Below are 25,636 nucleotides of genomic sequence, written 5' to 3'. Positions count from 1 at the left end.
TGTCCTAAATTTTTAGCTAATTTAGGTGTTTGGAGAGAGTCGTACTTTTGTGTTTTAGGAAGGATATGTAAACGACAGATAACACCAAAAATATGAAGAAATTATTTCCAAACCGTGTTAAGTCAACAATCATTATGTTGCTCATTTTCAAGAATGCTGGTTTACAAAAAGCACGCCATTGTCTCATTTCGTGAACAAAAGTACACATACCATTGTTTCCTTTCGTTTCCTTTATAATCGGTTACCCAACTGAAGCTGTAATACAAACTTTATTGCGATATCGCACATGAAAACAGTCACATGTGCACAGCCAGAGAAGATCCGATTTAATCAGTTGAGCTGTTTCAATGAGTGTTATCTTGGTTTAATAGCTTTTAATGGGGTTAAGTCCTGCAAAGGTCGAGATGAATTCTACTGTAGACATGACTGCATCATGTGGCGCGATATTTGATTTCTGAATATACTCAAGTTGCCGTTGAAAATGCCTAAAAATCATCAAGATATTGCAATACTGTCTAAAGTGATGTAAAATTGTGGCAAATTTGTATGATTTATCGCACATAATTTCTGCGTAGCGTGGAGAATCATTTACATAGGATTTTGGAGAAAAATGTGATAATTTTAGGGAAATATAGAATGGCGGAAGAAACAAATAAAACATTTTCCTGGAATGTGTAGACCATACTCTTTCTGTTCCTATTGATTTCTATACTGAAATAATTCTTAAAATGAAGTTGTTGGATGATTTTAGTTGACATTTCTAGAACGTAAACATGTAGGCAGATAGTAGAGAGGGCACTCTATTCACGAGATTTCTTTTCCAACGCCAAAATAGCACGAATTTTGGTGGTTTGCGAGTGAAGAGTGTCCGCACTATCGATGGACTAACTGTTCAATAGGTTTTTGTAAATGAGCTAGTGTTAGTGGGTAAGCTGTACATCTCTTTTGCATTGTTAAGACAACCACGCTAGGTTTTTCGATCAACGTACTATGTGTGTTTGGTCAAGCGAGGATAATTTGTAAAGCAGCAAGTAATGGTGAGGATGTTGCCCTTTTTAACTACTTCTGACTTTTGATTTAGCCCAAAATGAATCAATAAAATCGTGTATAAGATATTTGTGGGGATATTTGGGCGCTATTACAACAATTTAAATAAATGGGCACTTCTGGGTTGGATATATTATAGACTCTATAGAATTTAAGTATGATATATTTTCGATGGTAAATATATTTTCACTTTCAAAGTTTGTAGTTTTCATAATTGCAATTTCTTAATATTATATAAAAGGTGAGAATAAGACTATAAATGTAAGAGTATGGGATAATTTTGATTGTTAATAAATGCGAAACGCCGGCGGTAGACATCAGCAATATCAGGGATTGCCGCGATTCTTGCAGTAGCTTTTATGAATAGAATACAATAGTGGATACAATAGCGGATACAATAGCGGAACAATAGAGCTCTCTTACGGGCAAATAAACCTCGTCGCGTTTTGCTAAATTTCACTTCTTCTTTTTCATGAACTAACCGTTATTTTTTTTAACTTGTGGCAAAACTTCGACCGAAGTTTTTAATAATATTATGTAGCCAGAGAGTTCCGAGTGGTATAAAAATCCCATGATTTTTTTGTGTGTGAAAAGTGGAGGGATGAGGCTGTGGATCACGAAATGCTTTTTAAGTATAAAATCAACATAAATGTATTGTGTATTTGCACAGCTTTTTTTTCTAATAAATAAACTAATTTAAATTAAAGACCAGAAAAAATATAAGAAATCTTTGTTTCATTATCTGAGACGAATATACTCGTCTCAGTTCGTTACTAAAACCAGAAATGTTCGCGTGCATTTTAATTTCGCGAATTTCGCGAATGATGTTGAGTCGCGAAAATTTTATGCCGCGAATATGTTGCTCAAAGTGACCGCCGTACTATCAATAATAAAAGTTGTTCCAACTTCATGCCTGTTTAAAACACCTGTGCAGTAAGCTTACATGAAGTATTGACATACCTTTGTAAAAACTAAAGCTAGAAGATCAGTTCTGTAATATTGTAATACCTTTGTTTTCTTTGAAAATAAATTTTGAAGTTCATCAGTCCCATCTTCTTGCGCAGGGCTTGCGGTGGCATGTTGTGATGCTCCGACCACGACCGTGTACGTGTGACGTGTGTCATCCACATCTGCCATTTTGTACATACCACACTGCGTCTGTGTGTAGGGGTCCAAATGTTGAATACATAAGTTTTTATTTTTCATCACAAATTTTTATAGAGTAAGTATTCAGCTTTAGAAGATCAGCAGACATAAAGGAACCCGATAAATGAAGCATTTAATCATATTTTGAAATCTGTTTTGTCTAGTTTTAGCAAAAAATAATTCCCTATCAGCCACCACCCCCGCAAGATGAATGGAAAATGCCAAAACTTTTCATTAATAATTATGCTAATCAGAAACAACAAAACAGTAGGATAATGATAGTAAACAAATAAAGTACTAGTAAACATGTAAGGATGTTTAGTAAATAATATTAAAACATTTTCAAGACACAGATTAATTGATAATAATTTTTTTGGACCACTACCGACCATGGTTATTTACTTTCAGAAAATGTGAATTTTATGGCTAAAACCAAGATGGCTGCCAGTCTGCACCTGTTCCGGTGGTGTGGTCTCACGAGGCAAATTTTGCGATTTGGAAAATATTTGAAAACAATTATTGTTGCTCAGAGGTGATACCACTATGACTGCTGCCCCATGGAATATTACTCTAATAGATCTCAGTGGAATTTCGACATGCAGGGTCAGCATTTACAACAGAATTTATCCAAACATGTCTGAAGTAAGCTTAAAAGGCAACATGCACTATAAATGTACATGCAATGCTTGAACTTGACAATCGCGAAATTTTCATGCCGCGAATATGGCTTATATGGTTAATTCGCGAAATTTTAAACCCGCGAATATTTCTGGTTTTACAGTATCAACCGTGATGGAAACTACTTGAGTTGGATAGGTATTGGATAGGTATATTGAACAGCGCCGCCCGCATATTTTCAGATTGTGTTCAGTTAGAGGGCAGCAATCCAGTTACCCCGTAGTCAGCAGACAGGTCCTGCCCGCAGTTATCGATTTTTTTTTTTCTTTATTTTTTTTTTGTTGCTATTTGACTATTTTAATGTTAGAAAATTATATATTCATGGATATTTCGTTTGCGGTGAATAGGTCTTCGACTGATGTATTAAATGTATGTTCTATTATAATATACAATTGGATCGATTGAGCCCATATTAATCGAGCTAAGAGTTTTAAAGTATTGGACGAAACCACATAGGCTTACCGCACACCGACACCGCCTGGCTAATAATTATTTGGTGGAGCAGAGACATTAAAATGAATACACGGGATCGATACACGTGAATTGCTATGCACGATTTTGATATCAGACGAAAATCTTCGGATAGTGGGTTAGCAATTGATGAATATCTCCCGCAAATGAATTTTTCTCAAGAAACCAGATGTGGTCTCATACACTTGAAAATACGTGTTGAACAGATATGATAGTCGCTAGAATGCGCTTTGAAAATTGGCCGTGCGCTTTGAACTCAAAATCTGACAATTTTATATTGCGTTGGTCCTGTATTACAGCGTGTAGTACAGCTGCACTCACTGTAGGCAGTATAAAAGTCGATGACCATTGACCTCAATGGGGTATACAAGCTTATTCACGCACAACCAGGCGGCGGATGACATGATCGCGCCGGCAACTCGTGAAACCGCCCGGCCGTATGGCATTTTCCATGTACTCGGTTAGTTTTGTGGGGTTCATTATCGAACCCCAACGGTTTTAGCTTGTATTTATATTATTTATCAACATAGGCCTATTTGTTTGTGATATTTCAAGCGTTTTAAAATTTCAAAATAATCCCATTCAATTACACGGTTGACGATGAAAATTTACTGAATTTAGGGACTGCACGTCATACACCACCTGCGCACAACCAAGATCAATTACACGGCTATTGTGTATAGCCTTAGTTATGTTCCTCGACTAATTATTGGTTTTAAAGAGCTTTAAAGGTTTGAACCAAATGGCTAATCGTGGCTGTGGATTCAACCTACCATGGCGATTCCTGCCATGAAGATATAAAGCGGTATACACTGTGTACCGCTTTCTAGGGTCTGTAACGAGACGTATAGGCGAGTCCAATATTTTAAAACTCATAGCGAGACCAATAAATACTGGGCATAAAGCATCCAATTTTATCATTATTAGGGCCTATGATTTGGGTCCAATATTTTCACCGAACACTTAGATTCATCAAAACATAGTAATGATAGCCCATTGCGCGGTAAGGGCTATATTACAGCAATTATATCACTGCTTTAAAGATTTGTACCATGTTGTTCACATAGCGTTCTGGGCAGAAATGCATTACTTAAGGCGAGTGGGAAGTCATGAGCTATAGCCTATATTTCCGGTTATAGCAATTTAGCTAAAAACTGTAATCAGTACTTTTATTACATTGATTATCAGAACCTATAGCACAGGTTTATACCATTCCTCTGGTGTGTCAACTTTATTTGTCTTAATATCTGTGTGCAAACATCGCTTAGTCATGCTACACTCCGACTCGCCTTAAAAGTTCTGTAACTTCTTAATTATCAGTGACACAGGATACGTAAAAGTATACATATGTATTTTTGGAGAAGTTTTGTTTTGTTTTTGTTTTTTACATTATTATTAGCTTCATTTTTTATTAGTATTATAAATTATTGACCAACTTATAAAGCCAAAATAATTTTTCACCATTTTTTACTAAAAAGGTCATTTCTAGTCCAAAACTGGCCTTATTTGGTCAATATTATTTTACGATTTTCTCCAAAAATTTGTTTTTTAATCTAAAATCTGTGTTTTTATTTAAATTCCTTGTCTAATTTCCATTCCAAAAATAATATACTTTTATTATATTTAGAAGTTACAACGCTTAAAATCAATGCATATCTGGGAGCGCACAGCTACGTTAATTGTAACCGTGTGCCTGGCAACTCAAAATGCCTCAACCAACAAGTAAAGCACTCATTTGAGTCAGAATTTGCATTTAAGGGTTGGGGTATGAAAGTTTGGACAGTATTTTTTTGTGGGACATGAGAGAACATATTATGGCAAATGATTAAAAATTGATATTTTTGATATTATATCAGTCCTCAAAGTAAACTTTATAAATCTAATGATATGCACTTAAATTGTATGTATAGCTGGGATGAAAAGCCGAAGATCAATTAAAAATTTTAACCTTTTGTATTGCGGATATGTAATTTTTCCCCCAAACACAAAAAATTAGGTCTTTTTGAGAATTTTATTTAAAATTGACAAAACATATTTATTCAAAGTTTGGCAAAAAATGTTTAACAGTATCACTTAAACAACAATATTGTTTTGAATTTTTTTTGATAATTTTAATTATTTTAAAATGTTTTCCTACTCTTTCGTAGACTCAAGATATTATATACGTTATGTAACTTTTATGGGGGGAAAATGTTTTATAACATTTTAATTACGTTTTGTGTTTACTGGGATAAACAAAATCAAACAAAATACACAGACAAACAAACTCATTTTTTCACCTCTTAAGTACTGTTTTTATTTTTCAAGAACTTCATTTTATTTACAGGGAAATGGGGGTACTTGTAACCGTGGTTCTTACTAGCACAATATTCACTAAATCAATATGCACCGGTTTGCACTACACTCTTAAAACGATCTACTCATTTTTGAATAGAAACTTGACAAGGGATACTATTCGGATGGGTAACAAATTTCTCTTCAAAAAGAATGGGTTCTTATTAAAAATGACCCCATAAAATGAAATTTGAATAGTTTATCTTCTCCGAGGGGGATATAATAGAAACCTTTTCAAATTTAGATGGATAATCTTGTTAAATAATGAGTTGGAGATCTTTTCAATTTAAATAGTTATACTTTTTATTTTGATAAGATTTTCGGTTCAAAGTGATAATATACCTAATCAAAATGAACAATAAATCTCATCAAAACGAAATAGTTATAAGATCAAAAATAAATGAGTAGGGATTCTATTCAGAAAAATGAATAGTGTGAAATTAGAGTGTATGCACTATACCCCATGAGAACTAAGTGCCGATTGGCCAAAAAGAAGTTTTCATTATCAATTGGACCAATCAGCAACATTGTTAGAATAATTTCACCACGCAAAAAAGTTGGGATGAATTATTTGCAAAGCTCCATTCTGATTGGTAATTAAAGTGAAGATATCATGTAATTGGCCAATCAGAGGCAATGTTAGATCGGCAGGTAGTTCTCAGGGGGTTAAAACATAATGGAAATTACTGGCAAAGTTGTCATTATGTATACAGTGTATAGCTATACTAAATTTTACATGCATAGATTTAAAATTTATTTTAAAATCATTGTTCCCATGCTCCTGTATAGAAAACAAAATAAACTCGAGTTTAATGTTTTTGATGACAAACAGTTAAGATAAAAGTAAAATTAGTTTTTACGTTTTTCATCACAGAATAATGACTTAAAAATATTGGAAGACTACAAAGTACCTGATTTGGTAACCATGGTAACACACTTTGAGATCAGAGAAGATATCTTACCCTTCCCAGAATCCTTTGCAACATAATGCATCACCTCATTACATCAAATTACACTCCTATTGCTTTCTACAGGTTCCCTTGGTTTTCATGTTAAGAATAGACTGGCGAAACATGGGTCGATAGTCAAGAAATAAACATATTTTGCCAGATTTGGATGTGCTCTGTTCATTGAGGCACTTTTTGTCACGATCGACCCATGTTGCACTAGATAGCAAATCAGTACAGTAAATTGAAATGGAAGAAATGCATTGTGGTAAGTGTAAAATACCTTCTCTGCTTTGAGATTTTGGACAATGAGATAACCAATGAAAGCCATGCTATAAAAACAAGACGAATCTGAAATATTGTTCCTTATTCTTCAACATCGCTTAAATTGATTGTAACATAACGTGCCATTTATTAAGTAAAAAAAAACGTTATTCTGTTCAGTAACCATGGTAACACGATTAATAAGATTTCATTCTCATAACAGTTTGAGGTGTGGAATTAAAATAACACCATAAAATTAAGCATGGTGACGTTGTTGTTATTAACATTTCAACAGTGCTAAGATTTTGTATTTGGATGTAAAATTTAGTAATAAATTTGAGTGTTTCTAGATCTTTTTTAGTACAAAATCCAATAGTGTTTTGGACGTGATAGTCTCCAATACAAAATCTTGACTAATTGATCAAGTTTGTTCCATTTCCCCGTTCCATTTTTAGTGGAGGACAAACAACAACACAATACTGGTCTTTTTTTTAGAAAAAATGATTTGACATAATTATACTTTCATACACATCTACGGTCAACATTTACAAACAGATAAAACACTATTAGTGTATTTCACAATAAAATTTTGATTTGTGATATTTTACAAACATTCTACAAAATGCAGAAACAACATTCTCTCACAAAAGTGAAGAAAATAAAAATGACTGCCCTTTTTCTGGTGGCGTACTTTTTAAAGAAAAGGTTGCAGACTACACTTCGCATTTTGTTACGTAATCGGAGGTAGATCACCGCCAAATAATGGACAGAATATATACAATTCATAGACCTCCGAAGTTGTACCAAATACACATCAAGTGGTTTCATACATTGGCCCAAAATACTTGATCATATTTCTTCTTAAACATTTTCTCATAATTATAAATCATTAAAATAAATTTGAATATAATAAATTTTCTTAAATTGGCCCAAATATGACCTATACCCTTTCATTGTTTTCCAAACAGCATAATCTCTTAAATATATGACATGTATTTCTCTGTTAAATATGTTTAGTTAAAATTTGGAATTATAATGTATATACCTATAGTCATAACAATTATAATATAAAACCAAAATTGTGTTGGAGTGCAAAACTCTCATTAAAATTCCTCTTAAAACTCTCATTAAAATTCCTCTTAAAACTCTCATTATAAATTCCTCTTAAAACACACAACCGACTGGATGAAACTAGACATGCTCACTATGGACCACAATGGTCTCATCCGAATGGCATAGTCCAATAACCTCAAATAAACAATCCTAGTGCAAAATTTGACCTCAAGTTTCAGAGTGTGAGTTTTTGTACCCAAATTTTCAAAAGGTCATTCATTAATGTATTAGGGTTAAAGAACTGTGCCCTGATACATGAGCATGTTGTGGATCCTAGTGGTTAGAGCAAAATCATAACATCATAAGGTCCAATTTTGACATAGGCTTGCCTCTCTTGCTTTACTTTGAGAAATCGGAGAATAGATTCAATGTCTAGCTTCCCTGCCGATTCATGTTGTGTGATTTAATCTTGAGAAATAGTGTTACATATTATATTTTTAATGAATTTAATTTCTATTTAGAGTGGCTGATTTTGAAATCTTGTTTTTGTTTGGTTGTTTTTGATCATTTCATTTGTATCATTTGGATTTCAAAATCTCTTCTTTCATAGAGACAATCAAGTTTTCATTGACAATCCAATCTTGTATTACCGAATTATTGGATATTGGGCGTGCCATAGACAAGGCCCTGTGCATTCACAGCGAGTCAGTCGAATTATTGGACATTTGGCGTGCCATGGCCCTGTACTTTCACAGTGAATCTCAGTCCCACAGTTTGCTACCTGAAGAGGTCAAATGGTGTCTAACCGTCCCTCCAAAAATGCGGTGTTGCATCAAGAACTGATAACGGTGGAACCACTGAGATTATCCCGATGACTTAACTAGTTCTTATTTATCAGTTCAGGAATATCCGTTCATCATACCGACGACGGTGCTATGTTCTTTCGCTCTCAATCGCAAAGCCGCTATACTACTCGTTCTCCTGTCCCCACCACCAACACCAATTGATTCTTGGCAATTCATATCTGACCCGTATTGACCATTAAAAGTGTTCATGTTAGGTGCTACAGAGCCCATGAAGGAACCTGTCGATGATGTCGGAGACATTGACATTGCAGTGGTCATCGTGTTCATTGGCATTGAGTTCATTGCTGCTACAGAGTTCGGATTATTGTGATTCACATTCATATTGGCCATATTAGCCATGTTGGCCATGTTGGCCACTTGAGCCATCCCTGCTGCCACGCCCATGAAACTTGGTAGAGTCTGCTGTGGATTCATACAAGCGTTATGTTGATTCATCTGCTGACCTCCTGGACCCATCGTTTGGGTCAAAGGTGATGACATGTTATGACCCCATGGACCGGACTGCATCTGTTAGAAAATTATACAAAGAAAAGGAAACATCATTACTAAAATGTTGTGAAGTAAACGAGTTTCATTGCCACTGACAAAATGTGGGCCTGTGATACAATTTTTGGTGTGAATAATTTGTACATCCCTTCATCATACGGTCAATTTCACTCTGATATGACATGGACCGTTTTGTACAATCTTCATCATCATGTTAGCATCGTTTCTGAGTTCCTCTTTTTGTCAACAGAGATTGATGAAACAATCAGGTCCACATGCATGTACTGTTAGGCCCCCAATTCCAAAAAGTGGACTTTTGTCAAATGGAAAGTTCAAATTTGTGTAAAAAGGACCCTAACCTCATAAAAATTATCCTTTTTAGACTTTTTGAACGCGTTATCACACAGATTGCCTCTCAGCCTGATTTTTTTCTTTTATCCTGTGAGTAAAACAATGATAATCTCCTCGAATTTCGCGGTTCTCGGCCCAGGGAGTTGGCACTAGATGGATGATTATAATAGCGCCATCATCTTTTTGCAAAAGGGACGTGGGGTGACGTCACCAACAGCAGCGAGACGGTCAAGGAGGGTCGGTCACGATTATTATTGTGCATCTTTCTTTAATTTGGTAATTTGAAGTGGTTTCGCGTGAAGATATGAAATGTATGAAAAATGAATATTTAAACACATGTTTGATTATTTGTTTTGGCATGCTTGCAAGCTTTTAGATGTCTTTAATCATTACAAAGATTGGCCTACTCCGTGCATATGCATGCTGTTGTTAATTAAATCAAACCAAAACATTTTCATGTTTATATGGTTTTTTAGGTACGATACGTGCAAGTGCATTCATTGACGGTGCTGCAAACAAATTTGGTGAATAAACAAAAACAAAAATAATGAATTTAAATAAAAAGTAGTGGTGCAAAATGCTGAAATGGTGCGATGAAAATGAAAATTGAAATGAAAAATAAAGTAGAAGAATATAGAAACAAGGACAATTTTGAAATAAAAGAGATAAACTAAAATGATAGAGAAAATTAAATAAAAGATGGAATGAAAAGCATTGTCACGTCATTGACATGACCAATGCCATTAATTGAAGTGCACAATAACATTTGATTCGGTAATTACCATGGGGGCTTGCTCTTGACCTTCCGAGACCGCTGGTGCAGTTGTGGACAATTTCCGCGAGTCAAATTCCCGTCGCAGATTTTGAAGATTTCGGCAAATTCGTAGCATAGCACCCTCTACAGGGGCTGGTGGTTGTGTGATGTCACCCACGTGAAAACCGGGGGGACTCACCTGCGCATAGGCGTCAGGTCGTGGGGCGATAGGCATTTCATAACCACCACCTGGTCCAATTCCACGCATGCCCTGTAATTGTTGGAACCGTTCTCGTTTCCTCCACTTGGCTCGGCGGTTCTGAAACCATACCTGCATCAAAACAAAAAAAGAAAGAAATGTTTGTTAATTCTTTTGATTATTACTGAATAGTGTATATTATAATTAAAATTATTTGATCACAATGTACATAATTTAATCAAAGTTGGACTCATTTGTCAATATTTGGCACAAAATGCCGAAAATGGCACAAAATGCCGAAAAATGGCAAATGTGCCGAAAAATGGCACGTGTGCTGATAATTGACACTCCTCGAATATAAAGTGAATGTCACCGGTTACTATTTGGCCTCCATGTTTGCAATTAATAAAGATAAACTTAGTTTCATACTTTGAAAGGTTTGTACACCAAGATAGTTCGTTTTTGATTTAAATAAGCTTGCATCAATTTGCTCACAATAAAAGATTACTATGTACGACCATTATAAAGTTGACGCTGGTGTTGATGCTGTCATCGCGCCCTCTTGATACAATTACACAAATAACTTCAGCTGATAAAACGATCGAAAAAAGCCAATGCGGACATGCAATCCTAAAATCCAAAACAAACGTTGTTCAACAACTCCGAATTGGAAAAAGCCGTTACAGGTGAAAAACAATGCTATAAAGAAAGGTTAACTCGTTTTATTCCCAGTTGTTTTAAACTGCCACAAACAGGGTAATTGTTTTGCATGTGATTTACTTGAGATTCCGTTGAAGATTGGGGTGCCCAAGATGGCTCAATTTTCTTGGATCAGTGATGGGGTTAGACCACCAGAGAAGCGTAGTTTAAAATCAGTGACAAATCTCAAAAGGAGAGGAAGCATTTTATCAACAAGTTGTGCGGATTGCTTTTATTATGCCAATGCAGTGGGTTTTAAAGTTACCAATGTATAGGGGTCTTCCCGTCAGTACAAAACACCGCCAATGCGAACTACCGTCAGTCCGAAAATCTAATAATTGAAGTTAGGGTTAGGCTTCGGCTTTAGGGCTAGGGTATTGACGGTGTTTCGAACTGACGGGGTGTACCCGATGTATAGTCTTGTAGAACACACGCACTGCGGAATTCAGCGCGAGTATTGTCTAAAAATGATTTTGTGAATGACTACTACTACTACTACGGCCACATTGCAACATTATTTTTGACTACCTTTTTAATATGAAATTTTCTGCTATTTCAGCAGCTTCAATCAGCAGGCACAGAATATAGCATTGAGTTGTCTTCGTATTTGACGTGTGTGTGATATTGTTTCTGAGCCTTGGAAAGCCCGATCAATTTTCTTTTTATTTCCCCAGTGAGTTTCAATTTCGTTTACATTTTTCTTTCCACTTTTACATATAATTCTCGTGAGGAAAAAACAAAAAGCCGGGGTCTCTAGTCATGTTAATTCTCATGTCATCTGTTGGAAAGTCACTGCAGTTTGACCTTTCATGTCAAGAATGCACTATTTAGTTTCAAAACTTTTGAGCAGATTGCAAATCGATTTTGGACGCTCCACTTCCACAAATGGCTAAATCTATGGCACGCGAAACGTGCCATAAATATTACTAAATAATAATTTTCAATTAAGTTTCCGCATAAACTATGTCGGACTATCTGCTTCTAGGCCTATGTACAACTGTGATTTTATTACTCATTATATTTACCCGTCCTACGCCTTGCAAAAGTGAATTATTTTTTTTTTGTTGCAGCTATATATTCATTTTAATTAATTTCAATCAGGTGCGGCGACATAAGATAGCCTTTCACACACAGTTTTCTTTTACGTGTTTTTGATATTAAAATGATCAAAATTAATTAAACTACTGAGCAACCAAAGCATGGTCTAAAAGAAAATGCAATCCTACAAGAATCTAACGAAATCCCTGTGACAATCAGATAAGCCCGTGCAAAAACCAATCACTACCTTTGAAGCGTGTCTACACATATGGATCTTATTTAATGCATATATATTTTTATTATAAAAAGCTCATCATGTGTTACCGTACATAAACTAATATATCTGGTACACACATTTTCTAGTAAAAAACCTCTGATCTATCAATATGATGTTCTGTGTTTTGAGCATGTTGGGAGAGTTTAATAGTTTTGCTCGACAAACGGTGGGATTTCTTGTGCGCGAACCATGGAAAAAGAGCTCGTCCCTGGCGTAAAGGCAGGTGCCGTAATAACTGAACCAGGTAACCATGTTCTTAACGACAATGTGCATTGTTTTTACTCATTTTTCCTTAACAATTATATAGGGGATGATTCCATAGACTATGGTACCCAGTAGTGATTATTATTGGTAATAATGATTTGCCGATTCGACTGTACGTTTTATGTCAGATGTATTAACCATCATGTGTCTAAAAGAACTCCTGGTTGTTGATACAGGAATGAAAACTGATCCAATACGATACGACACCACCATGATCACCAGACTGGTGGTATCGGCTTCTCCACCAGACGCTCCCTATGTCAAAACAACGTTGGAAAGACAACCAAAAACCAAGGTATAAAGTAGCTTCACCTTTTATAAAGGCCTTCAGTAACCTATTCAGGTATATCAGTTTGTAGTTTACTATTTTTGGATAGCATCGCGTCTGAAAACAATGTTTTTGTCTCCCTTGCCCCTATGCCACACCTGTCTTTGGCATCAGTGCAGACCCACGCGCTTCGTCGCCCTGTCTCACGGCAGTGCCAACTGGGGAGACTGGTAACAGCACACTGCAGGGAAGCTTGTTGGCTAGCAGCCCGTATATACAAACATACCAAGACTTCGCCGTTCCATAACATTCAAACAACCAAATACCTTGCATGCCAGCAGCACTAGAATAAAATAATGTGTCAAATTCTCATATGTGAATCATATGAAAAGGTGTATTGTAACATGTCATTTAGATTTCAACTATTTTATACATAATTTCATTGTGAACAGTTAAATCAAAATGTGTTTCCTTGTACATGCGCTAAAATTGCAACAATATACCTACAAATTTTATACTAAGGATTACATAAAATCTGAATAAAACGATGCCTTTATTCAGATTTAAGAGTGAATATATAAGCAAAATAGTATTATGCGTTACGGGAAACACCGACGCCTTAGTAATCCGAGTATTTCCTATGTGGACAAGGCATTCAGTGATTGCAGTCTCGCCCTCTTGTTCTTTAGACTTATTAGTCACAAAAATAGTGATATCATCAACCGAGTTGTGGGCTGGGGCCAATTTTTCTCTACTCTTAAAAAGAGGGCAAAAGGTTCACAAATAATAGCATATCACACAGTACAAATTACTCACTGCTTCTGTGTAATATCAATCAACAAATTGCAATGTATTTTATTTAAAAGTGTGATATAAATATAGTAAGCACAATGACCGTCGTAGGCCTATGTAAATTAATAATAATTATATCGAAAGAAAATCATTCTTGTTTACAAGAAGATATTTTGGGCGTGATCAATTATTATTTTCTACTTAGCGGGTTTCCCCCAAAGTTACTCATAGTTTGTAATTATTATATTCCCATTTTTTTCTAGATAATTAATTAGGCTTATTTTTGTTTGATATTAAACAACAGCCAGCAACAACTGACATGGTAAACAATAAACCCCGACTGGACTGGGAGAAGTCACGACCACGTGGAGAACTTTGACTTTGAGCTCTTCAAAGCGTGCGCCAATCTGCTATCTGACAATGTCACTTGTAGTGGAACTGATGGTTTTTAAATAATTACGGATTTATGGAATTATTGTACAGAGCTAGTCCATCTATATAGCCAATTCCCAGATCCTCTTGAATCTCCAGAGATTTATGAAAATTCTTAATCGTTCTCGCGAGACCAATATGCCAACTATATTGACAAGTCATTTGAGTCAGCAAGCATGCGGAAGAGCATTCTAACATGTCTAATGTGTGCCTAAGAATCTATTTCGTATTCGGCAAGTTACCATGGCTATTGTCACCGTACATTGTATCTGTTGATTCTGTTCCAATACTTCCATAACATTTTTAATGCTTTTACATAATTTGTATCGTTTTAATTATTAAATACCTGCCTAGTTGCCAATTCTCTATACTGAATCAAAACATAAGAAATCGCCTTTTCTGCTAACTCTCTCCACGCGGGTGTCGACTGCAGATGACAAATTCCAAATTTTTTCAAAAATTTCAGAATTGCAATTTTCATGATCATATTTGGAATCAGCATGAAAAATGCATTAAAATGAGTACAAACAAGCATCGTATTGGTTCAGTGGTTCTTTAGACAACTCTTGATATTACCTGAAAGTTGGACTTTTTATGTTGAACTTGAAGCCTATGGCTAGCATGCATAGTAATAATACCACGCCTATTCAATTCACACTTACACTCCAATGCAATCTTGCGCACACCGTATCATTATCACTTAACCCGTCCGTGAATTTCCTAGATCCCTTTGATCCCTCTCCTCGCCCTACTTCACGTCGGTCACAAATTAAAAACAAGCGATTGAAGATAGAGACGTGAATTAAGCTTTTGGGGATCAACTGAATGACACCCCTTAAATGAGAGAGCATCGTTGACATGTAGAGCTTGACACTTGACGACACTACACGTACTAGGATCCACAACATGCTCATCTATCAAGGCACAGTTATTTAACCCTAATACATTTATACATTCATTGAATAACCTTTGAAAATTTGGGTACAAAAACTCATACTCTGCAACATGAGGTCAAATTTTGCACTATGATTGTTTAATTGAGGTTATTGAACTATGCCATTGGGATGAGGCTATTCTGATCCATAGTCATTGATAGTGAGGGCTTATGCCAATGTCATTAACTAATGAAGATGAACCACTGTTTTTTGTAGCGATCACTAATCATACAGAAATATTTTATATTTTTTTCATTACATTTTCAGTACATCGTGTTCATGCCAATGCTGCATAGGCAACAGCTATAGCTAGTGCAATCAAATGAATTAATCTAAGGAGACACTTTCACAACTTCGGAAACTAGCATTCCTTCCAAAAAGGATTTATCGAGTTTATGTAATTTCAATTATTCCTGGAGAGCAGCAATGTTGACAGACTTTTTATAAATACATAACACATTATTTATGCCATCCAAACCCAGAAAATAACAGAATAAGATCAAAATAAGTGTTTTCCCCCAACATGAAAAGGCCAAATGCACTATAATAGTGCAGTTAGTGAATGCCAATGTTAAATACCTCAAATCAATTAGACACTGTCACATTTCGGAAACTTGCATTTCTTCCAAGAAGGATTTAGCGAGTTTTATATAATTTCAACAATTCCTGGAAAGCAATAATGTTGACAGACTTGATGTAAAAACACAACACATATGCCATGACAAAGCCACGAAAATTACTAAAATAAGATTCTAAAAGTGACCATGTGAGCTTTCCAACAAGACTCCAACTGATACCAGTGATAGTTGTGATCAGCTGTTTGATGGGTTTCTAATAAATGAACCCTAGCCAGATCTACGGTAGATGACAGGCCTAATGAGCTACGGATTATCAGGTAATTGCGTTATTCTACCATGTTATCACAACGCTAGTTCATGTCTGCTGAGAACATACAGTCACAACACCTGAACACGCCACGAGTATACGCTACAACATTTTACTTAACCCGCGTATTATAGTTTAATAAATCTAATAAAGTCTCCTAGATAACTAGGTTATAAAGCGGTAACCGACCTACCAACTATGCCACTTATCACTTATACACACATACAATTCGAAATAGATTAAAGTTCTTTCACATAAAATCCTATTCACGTTATGTGTAAAGATACGGACAAGAACTTTAATCACCCCGTAATGATGTGTCCTTGCGTGAAAGAAGGGTAAGCGCTTAGGTCAACACCTGCAAGACGGTATAGTTAACTTACAAAATAAAAGCTTATAATCATGTTAAAATGGTTTTGTTGAAATTTGTTGAAAATTAAATAGAATTGGATATGATGAGTAGGGCAAACCAAACGACTATTATATTGATAAAAGTAAATGGATACAATGGAGTATTATTATTATAGATATTTAATGCTAAAATTCAAGCAAGTGTAATATTATTCCCAGCTATATATATCCACACTTTCAAAACCTTTTTTTCTTGTTTTTTCCTTTCATTCACCATGTTCACAGAATCGTGCTCATCATTCACACAATGGGTCGTTGAAATTGCCTAAGCTTGCCTCTCGACCGGGTGACCTAATTATTAAGGTGTTCTGCCTGATCCAAGGGGATTCATTTAAATGGACCATGGTCTAATAACAAGGTGCTATCAGAATGTCACCTGGATGTCGACTATCTAAGTTGTGTATCTTGGATGTCGACAATGACGAATACATCACTATGGTTTAACTCTTCCACTTAATTCTTCTATTATCGTTTCTGTGGATTTTTGATCGTGATTTATGCCAAATTAATACCGTACAGCCCTAGACTTACTAATAACTATATAAAGGAAACAAATACAAGTGTTTGAAAAACATCATCTTAAATACTTAGGAATTTAGTGCATTAGACATAGAGTATCAACTTGAACCTTGATTAGACAAAACAGGCAAAATGCTTAGGAAACTACGCAGAAACGACGCATAGCGAGAGATTAATGGATCTTACTCAATCAACTGATATAGCTTTTCCAATGAGTACCTTTCACTCTCTCTTCAACGTGGAGTTCCGCGCGCTTTCCATATTGCAAAAAAATCAAAGAGGCTCTTGAAATGAGAAATGTTCTCCTAAATGGTATTAATGTGAACCGGACTCAAGGGCTTGATGTGTGATTTTCGACAGGAAATAAGAGGATAAAACGCTGATTCTTTCTCTTTTCCTCTCAAAAATGTTTAAATATAGAAGAGGTGGTATCAAAATTACTATGGCAACGGACGAGGAAAATGTGTCAGTTTAAAAAGGCAGTGGCCGTGTGTGTTGGTACTAGACTTGATACTGGCGCAATCAAGCTTTTTATATTTGAGTCTTTCATCTCATTTCAATATGATATTTTGACATTATTGAAAGAAACACTTACATTGCGAGTAAGGTTTTAGCGTCGTGTGCAGCATATCATTCAATACCATTGGAACACAACATTGTCTTTAGACAAAGATAGAAATCAACGCAGTAAGTTTCTTTTTTTCGGGTCCTTGGTGTAATTCTATGCTATTCCCGACCCACGTTGACCGTGGGTAATTGGGCAGCAAATTACTTGCGTATGCCTTTCACTTGACCGATTTTTTTCTCCAAAACTTTGTCTCCTTTGAAAACACGACTTGATGTGATATTTAAAAGATACATAAGATACAGTAGATAACAATTAACTCTACTAAAGACAAAGAACATAAATGAGGAATTGAACCGGGAACGGGACCGGGAATTGAACCTGGGAATTGAACTTCCACGTGATTGTCAAAGCACACGCGTTTTTCGAATGGAGGGAATTTGTAAAGCTTTTATTTTATACCATGCTTATTGTTTACAAGCAAAAGTACCAGTGACTTTATCAATCATCCTGGTTATTATCAATTATTATATTTACTGTACTGGTTATCATATGAGTATACCAGCCTTAGGGGTAAACTTTCCTTTCTTAAGTATATACAAGGTACGCGGCGTGGTATTTGAAAATTGATGTTTAAACAAACATGCAAGCGTGTGCCGCGTGCCATATCATCGCTTATTTTCATTTCCATAAACTTCACAACATGGCAAGGGTAAAGAGGAATGATTTGAACGTGCTCTTCAAGCATGTCAACAAGCCCTAAGCTGAAATGAGTTTTAAAAGCTAGATACTTCCTTAGCAGGAGAAGAGCTTCTAAAAAAAAGAACAACTTGAGGTAGTCTGTATTTCCCCTCAAGATGCTCAGGTCCCCCGTGAGCGCGCCCCCTCAAAGGCTGGACTCAGTGGCTACATATAAAGGTTTGCTCGGGACACAAGTCTTGTTACATCCTATAGTAGCATGTTGTTGTCTACAGATACGTTGCGTTACGGTTCAGAGGACCCAAGTTTTCCTGCCGCGAATTTGATTCTGTCGAAAGATATGTGTAATAATAATATTGAAAATTATTTTATAGAACACCAGAAACATGTATTGATGGTGCATTTAATTTATCCGAATGTATCACTCTATAAATGCATTTGATTTTGATCTGGGTTGCAGTGTGTTAACCTTCACAATTCACCACTTTTTGACCGGACAGAAACCACGTCGAAGTACTTTCTTGAAGTCGTCTGTGAACCGATAATTTTGACAACGAACTTGGTGAAACATTTACGGTGCTACTGACACACCGAACGGCAACTTTGTTTAGTACACAGCTATAGCCACCAACCATCTGGATTGTTGCCCGTAATAATCATTTTAGTACAATATTCCCATCACATCCCTATGTTGACAGGCACTAGGATCCACAACATTCTCATCTATTAGGGCACAATTCATTAACCCCAATACATTTGTACATTCATTGAATGACCTTTGCAAATTTGGGGACAAAAACTCATACTCTTCAACTTGAGGTCAAATGTTGCACTATGATTGTTTAATTGAGGTTATTGGACTATGCCATAGAGATGAGGCCATTGTGGTCCATCACATCCCTATGTTGACAGGACAACAAAATCCCTAATTTGTATAGCAGGTGGCGCTTATTTATACATACACGTACATTATAAATGTCTTTCAAAGCAAATTGTAAGCCGACAATTGAAACATAAACCATTTTTTTATAAACAAGTAAAACCAGCACAGAACAATTTAGAGAACAATAATGAATTAATAATAATGAACAATAATGAATTAAAGAGTTGACAGGAGATTAGGAGTTAATGTTTTCTGCAGTTTCAGTGTACATCTTCTCACCGTTGATGGTTTGGTGGACTGTCATGTAACATGGATGTAGTAAGCCGTGATCCTAAAAATGCCTTTCACATTGACCAAAACTAATTACAAGACCTCTTCTACATTGAGGCTGGCTTTCCCTTTTAAAGGGAATTTTATTATATATTAATCAACAGTTTATTCAAAAGTGCTATAACCATTGCTCCCACAACAGTATGTGTATCCCCACCATCTATATAGTTGTACTGGCTAATTCTATAAATTTTCGTAATTTTTGCCACAAATGTCCAAAAACCAAAATCACAATTCACCAAAATTAGAACAAAATTAATTACACTACATGCATTAAATATTCAAATTCAAATTAGTAGCCTACTTTACTTCACGAAGAAGTACACACCAAGTTCATGCTGTATATAGGAATTCCTGTAAAAAGGATGGCTTTAGAGGATTTTCGGCTCGCTCAGTTTAATCTTTACACTACATGTTTTGCGATCCCATCTTGATGTTTTTACCATTACAGACATGTAAAAGCCCTCACCGCAAAGTCATCAGACGGTCAAAGTCAATCTTTTACCTGGTCCCAGTTTACCTCCCGACTGCCCTTAATTATTTCTACATCTGAATATTTTCAAACGAAATCAGAACATTACACTTACGCTTTTTTATTGTTCTTATTTTCATCATTAATTTACTTGCTTTTATAGCATTTTACCCAGCGGCAAGTTTCTAGAAGTGCATGGCCTTGTTAACCTAGAACAAAAGAAACCGCCAATCAAGGGAAAGTTACGGTCAATAGTGATTCGGGAGGCTCTTTCGAATAGGGGCACTCCGACCCGACAGCCCCCTATAGTATTCTATGGCACCCTAAACATCTGTACGAGAAACTAGCAACTGATGACAGAATGAACATGTAGTGATGTTCTAAACACAAACTTTCACAAATTATTAACAGTTCAAGTTCAAGCTTTATGAGTCTGTATTATTATTACCTACATTATAATACCCGGTGTCTTTAAAGTACCTTAATTATTTAACTAGTTTCCAAGGATATATATATAGATATATATATATAGACGTTGTAACCAAAATGATGATGCCATCTGAGTAACATTAAAATTCACATTTTAAAGTTGAGGAGTGTTTCTAGATTGTATTTGTACGCTAACAAGCTTAGATATATATGAATGACAGTGAAGACCGGGTCTGATTTGTCCAAAACAAAAATCTGGAATTGATTCTGACAAATATTGATGAATCCCCTCCTGCTGATAGATATTTAGAGTATTTCAAGTTCATCTCATGAAATTGAACCTGACTAATAAAAACAAGCCCAATTTCTTGTAGTTGTACAACATATCTTGCATAGAGCTTGTGTACAGTATATACAAGCCATTTTTATCAGGGAAATTAAATACAGAACACCAAAGTTCACGAATGAATCCAGTATCCGTTTAATTTACCCAAAACTCTTTTAACTTTTCCTCCCTATTCCTGTAATTTTATTAGGTTCCGGAGCGGGAAAATGAAAAGGAAATTTGGGCGGGAACAGTTTATTCACGGCGTGTTCCGTTCAGATACATAAAGATAATGAATTCCTTATGGAGTCTAGCAAGTATACATATACATCAAAGTAAAAGAACGATTTTTGAAGCTGAAGAACACTCTCTGAAACTTTTCCAGATGAAACCGTGATGTGCTTTTAATTCATTATCTTTAAGATTCCATATACCTTTTGGTGACCCATTTACACGTTGGCGTTAAAACGATATAAATCTTAAGATGTATCATAATTATATATAGCAGGGTCATTTTAAGAATTGATCTGGTGACCCTATTCGGATCTTCTTCGTCTTTATATCAAGTTCACAATACGTATAAAATATAACTTATTCATTATATCAATTTTCCCTTTATTTTATTTTTATCGTAAGTGTTCCCTAACTGTGTTCCCACGCTCTTATGCTTGAATTCTGACCCTGCTCAGACCAAGGAAAACATAGTCCCGTGGACTATCAAAACTAGACTCGGCTACCCATCACTGCATGAAGCTTATGACCGGACTATGGACGTGGCCCATTTATATTACCAATGATTATCATCCAACATTGTATTTTATAGGTCACAAACAGGATCAACTGTTGAGATGAACCTTTTTTTCTTGTTAATTTAAAATATATTTTTATCATATCTAATACTAGTATGTCAACCGTCCCATGATTTTGAATTATATTCATGTTCATTATTTTTATTTTTTAAAGTGATTACCAAAAATTCAGTCAAAGTAGAATTTGAATCTACTTTTAGACACGAATTCTCACCCTGACTGTTCACCTGTTTAAATCAATCACTATTACGCAATCAATACTTCATCAACTGCATAATATTTTCCCTTACGTCACCAAAATTGCCTCCCTTTTTCAAATGAAATGTTTGTCATGTTTTAATACCTATAATGTGCAAGACAACGGGACAACTTAAGGCCTAAGTGTGACTTGTTTTTCTCAACACGTTTCCCTCAGTCTGCCAAAAGGAACTTAACAATTAAGTACGTTTTCCGGTTGGCCTTTAAGGCGCTTACATTGCTCGTGTTTTTCCGTAGATATTCCGTTTCAAGTCTCAAATACAGACCTGTATGTGTTTAAATTGAGACATTTTAACTGATATATGACATTTTGTCATAAGCCATTTAAGTATTTTATACAACTAAACATAAACATATTAATACCAGATCAAGTATAGGCTAGGTTTTTTCCTTGTTTTAAATATTATCGCATTCGCAAATCAGGCAAATGAAGACTGCGCTTTTGAATTAAGGCACTTGATTCTTGACTTAACCTTTGACACGGTTGTATAAATGATTTTGTTGACAGAATTCATGTCCTTTAATAGCATACTTTAGTGCTCGGCCTTAAAATTGGCACGCGACTTTACCGCTAAAATCATGCTTTAGGGTTGTAGTAGAATCATAGAATACAATCGCCAAACTGTCTTGATCACGCTGTGAACACTTTTTAACAGTTACCATTTTTCAAGGATTTGACATGTTCAAAAGCATGCTCAAAGTAACAATTTTGACTAATTAGAATATTGCTAACTTAAAATGAAGGTGATCTCAGTGTGCAAATATAACTGTTGCTGTATGGCGGGAAATTCATGGACGATCAGATCATTCGGCTTGTTATTTTTCATTCTTCATTCATAAGGCTCATCATACTGAAAATATTATTTTAAAGGACACTAGTAGATGTTGCCTAATTGAATCATTTGAGAGCAGTAGGTCAAATTTTGACACCATCTTTGTCGTGATCTGATCATGGACTTCATTACAAGCTTGAAGGACCAAAACAACTTCCGTATTACCCTATTAATACTACTCTGATATTTTCGAACAACTACCGGGTTTCGGTCTAACATGACCTGAAAAAGTGAGAAGAGCATATAGAATGCCCTTGATATCATGGATATAGCTATCCACATGATAAAGGAAATTGACACAAAAGGATTCTACAGACTTTTAGTGGATGGTACAGAACATCCGATGTAATATGTATACGTTATTTAATATGTTCCCATTCTATTTACATTTTAAGTTATAACGAATGTTTGATGACGTAAAAACAATAATATATTTCTACAAGATATTCTACATAACATATTATCAATTCAGAAGTTACGTCATCAAACATTCGTTAGAACTTATACAGGCTGGAAATGGAATAGATAACAGGTAATGTTACATTCTACATCGAATACTCGGGAGCAGCTAGAGTCTGGATTCTGTGGCGGCCTTAACAGTATTGCCTTTGTAACATATGTAACATGAACGCAAATGTTCAGGTATTATATCGTATCAAAATGCTATGAAATAATACTAACAAACTAGGTTTACTACATCCGCGTATTTAGTACTCTAATGTGTGTGACTTTTGTACTATTGACATTGCTGAACTTGAACTTGAAATTAATTAGGCAAAATGTCTAATTGACTTGAACAACTGTTTGAATACCCTTCATATTCTGGTTTTAAAAGGGCTATGTTGAATTTGAACCAATATCATAGAACCCGAGTTGTTATAAAATTACATATTTCACTATCATTGACTAACAAGTGCAGTATTTTCGCACCAGATGTGCACAGTATTTTTGTGGGACATGAGAGCACATCAGATATATCGAATTACATTTTAAATACGAAGAATGTCCTTCTGATATCAAATCATTTCGATTTTTTTTAATTCACGATATAGTACAAATTGTATGGCAAATTATTAAAAATTTATATTTTTGATATTTAACAGTCCTCGAAGTAATTTTTTTAATCCAATGATATTTACTTATTAGAGTATGTAGCTGGGAGGAAAAGCCGACGATCATTTGAAAATTTTGACTTTTTGTATTAAATCAGTTGGCAAATTACGACTTTTAATTATTTTCTATAAATATCCTTAAAACATAAAAGTCAATATCAAGAGTAATATTATACCCCATTGTTCAGATCAAAATCACCAAGCTTCTATTGCTCATTGAAGTATACAGTAAAGCTTGTCCTATATAAGTTTCCTATTCCCGTGTATCAGACAATTTTGACAGGCCTAGTCTGCCAAAAAAGGACAGCAGCAGGAAACCAAGCACCTGTTCAGTAGGTCGTCCGTGTTCTATCAACCCGTCCATGAGAAGTCAAATCTAAACCCAACAGAGAGGCCATCATATTAGCTAAGAACTTAAGGGTCACTTAAAGATCATATAGATATCTCTTGCGATTTTCCAATAAGCATGATAAGCCTAACAACAAAGAAATATAGAAAAAACATACTATGCCCCGCACTGAACATGTGTGTTTTCGGTTGACGTTTCCCCCCTTCGTCTTGTCCGGCAATATCCTCCCCTTGTTTTGCCCGTCAAATCTAGAATCACAATCTTGCTTCTTTCCGCTCGATATTTCTATTTTCGTACTATAGTTTCCTGTCTATGTGGCCTTCTGTTCGCTTTCCTACGTCATCGAGGTTTTGCTATCGTACCACCATCTTTTTTACCCCCTTGTATTTTATAAATGACCAAACAAACAAGATTTCAGTTTTATTATCATCGTGTACCAGAATTAAATGAACCCTATCTCCACGCTTGAAGCACTTTACTTGATCGTGCTTATAATTACAACAATCTTACCTAAAATTATATTTTAAAAAACAATTCTTAGATTTCAATTTTATTAGCACCATCTAAATGTAATATACCACCTAATGACAAAAATCTGATATATGTACGAAAGTATCTCTGAATGTTCCCAAACTTATTAAATGAAGAATTTCACAATTATTAAAAAACAACAATCAATGTAACTCGTTTGTTGACCTCACGTTGATTTCTAAAAAACCATCTTCATGTTAGTCATGTTGTGAGATCAGGGTTATTTTAGGTCAGACTTTTATTTATAATTAGCACGATTAGTGCGTTGCTATTTTCACATGATTTCATCTTTTTATCAGCTTGTAATAGCAAATGTACTGTAAAACATTACCTATACCACAAATAACCCAAATCTGCGTATTGAAAAAGGCATGATAAAACATGAAGATGCATTTTAGAGAAACAATGTGAAATCAATACACGAATAGCATAATACGCGTGTGTATTTTAGTGACATTTTTTCAAAGTTGCTTGTGAACATACATAGAAATGTATTTTGTGTTAGGCTGTAACTTTACACGGTGCTACATATCGAAATTATTTTCGAGGCATTGTATTATAGATGCTGTTTATACTACACTATAAATAGTTCGCAATTACGGCCTAAATGTTATAAAATATCAACAATTGATTTTGATACGAAATATTTATTCGCGGAAAGTAAATAACCCTTGCGACAAAAAAATGTATAAATTTGTGACAACATTTAAAAATATGCTACAGTGTATTGCAAAAAAAAGCAGAAGCAGATTCCAAATTGGCAGGAACATTCTATTGGTCTGACTTGAAAAGTTCAAATTAAAGCGGCTCAGTGTCAGTAACGAACGCTGCACATTCCTGGTGACAGCACCTGGAACGTTTTAAAGTTGACATTATAAAGACCCACCACCTGAACCATAGTATCCGATGGTTTTCGCCAATCGCG

The 25,636-nt window shown here is 35.3% G+C and overlaps 1 protein-coding gene across 3 annotated transcripts in view; it reads right to left on the bottom strand.

Annotated features, from left to right (window-relative positions):
* Positions 1-5,609: 5,609 nt before the first annotated feature.
* Positions 5,610-25,636, bottom strand: part of LOC140155573 (uncharacterized) — a 38,424-nt gene continuing 18,397 nt past the window's right edge. For 2 of the 3 annotated variants that reach the window (XM_072178473.1, XM_072178475.1), the window contains exons 3-4: positions 10,426-10,728; positions 5,610-9,313 (exon numbers count right to left, since the gene is read on the bottom strand). In XM_072178473.1, coding sequence (XP_072034574.1) covers positions 8,840-9,313; positions 10,426-10,728 — 777 coding nt within the window. In that variant the 3' untranslated portion in view covers positions 5,610-8,839. The remainder of the gene's footprint in view (positions 9,314-10,425; positions 10,729-25,636) is intronic. The other variant, XM_072178474.1, reaches the window with a different exon arrangement.

This window comes from Amphiura filiformis, chromosome 6 (assembly GCF_039555335.1).
Source record: "Amphiura filiformis chromosome 6, Afil_fr2py, whole genome shotgun sequence".
Taxonomy (NCBI): Eukaryota; Metazoa; Echinodermata; class Ophiuroidea; order Amphilepidida; family Amphiuridae; genus Amphiura; species Amphiura filiformis.
This window is presented reverse-complemented; position numbering and strand designations above follow the sequence as displayed.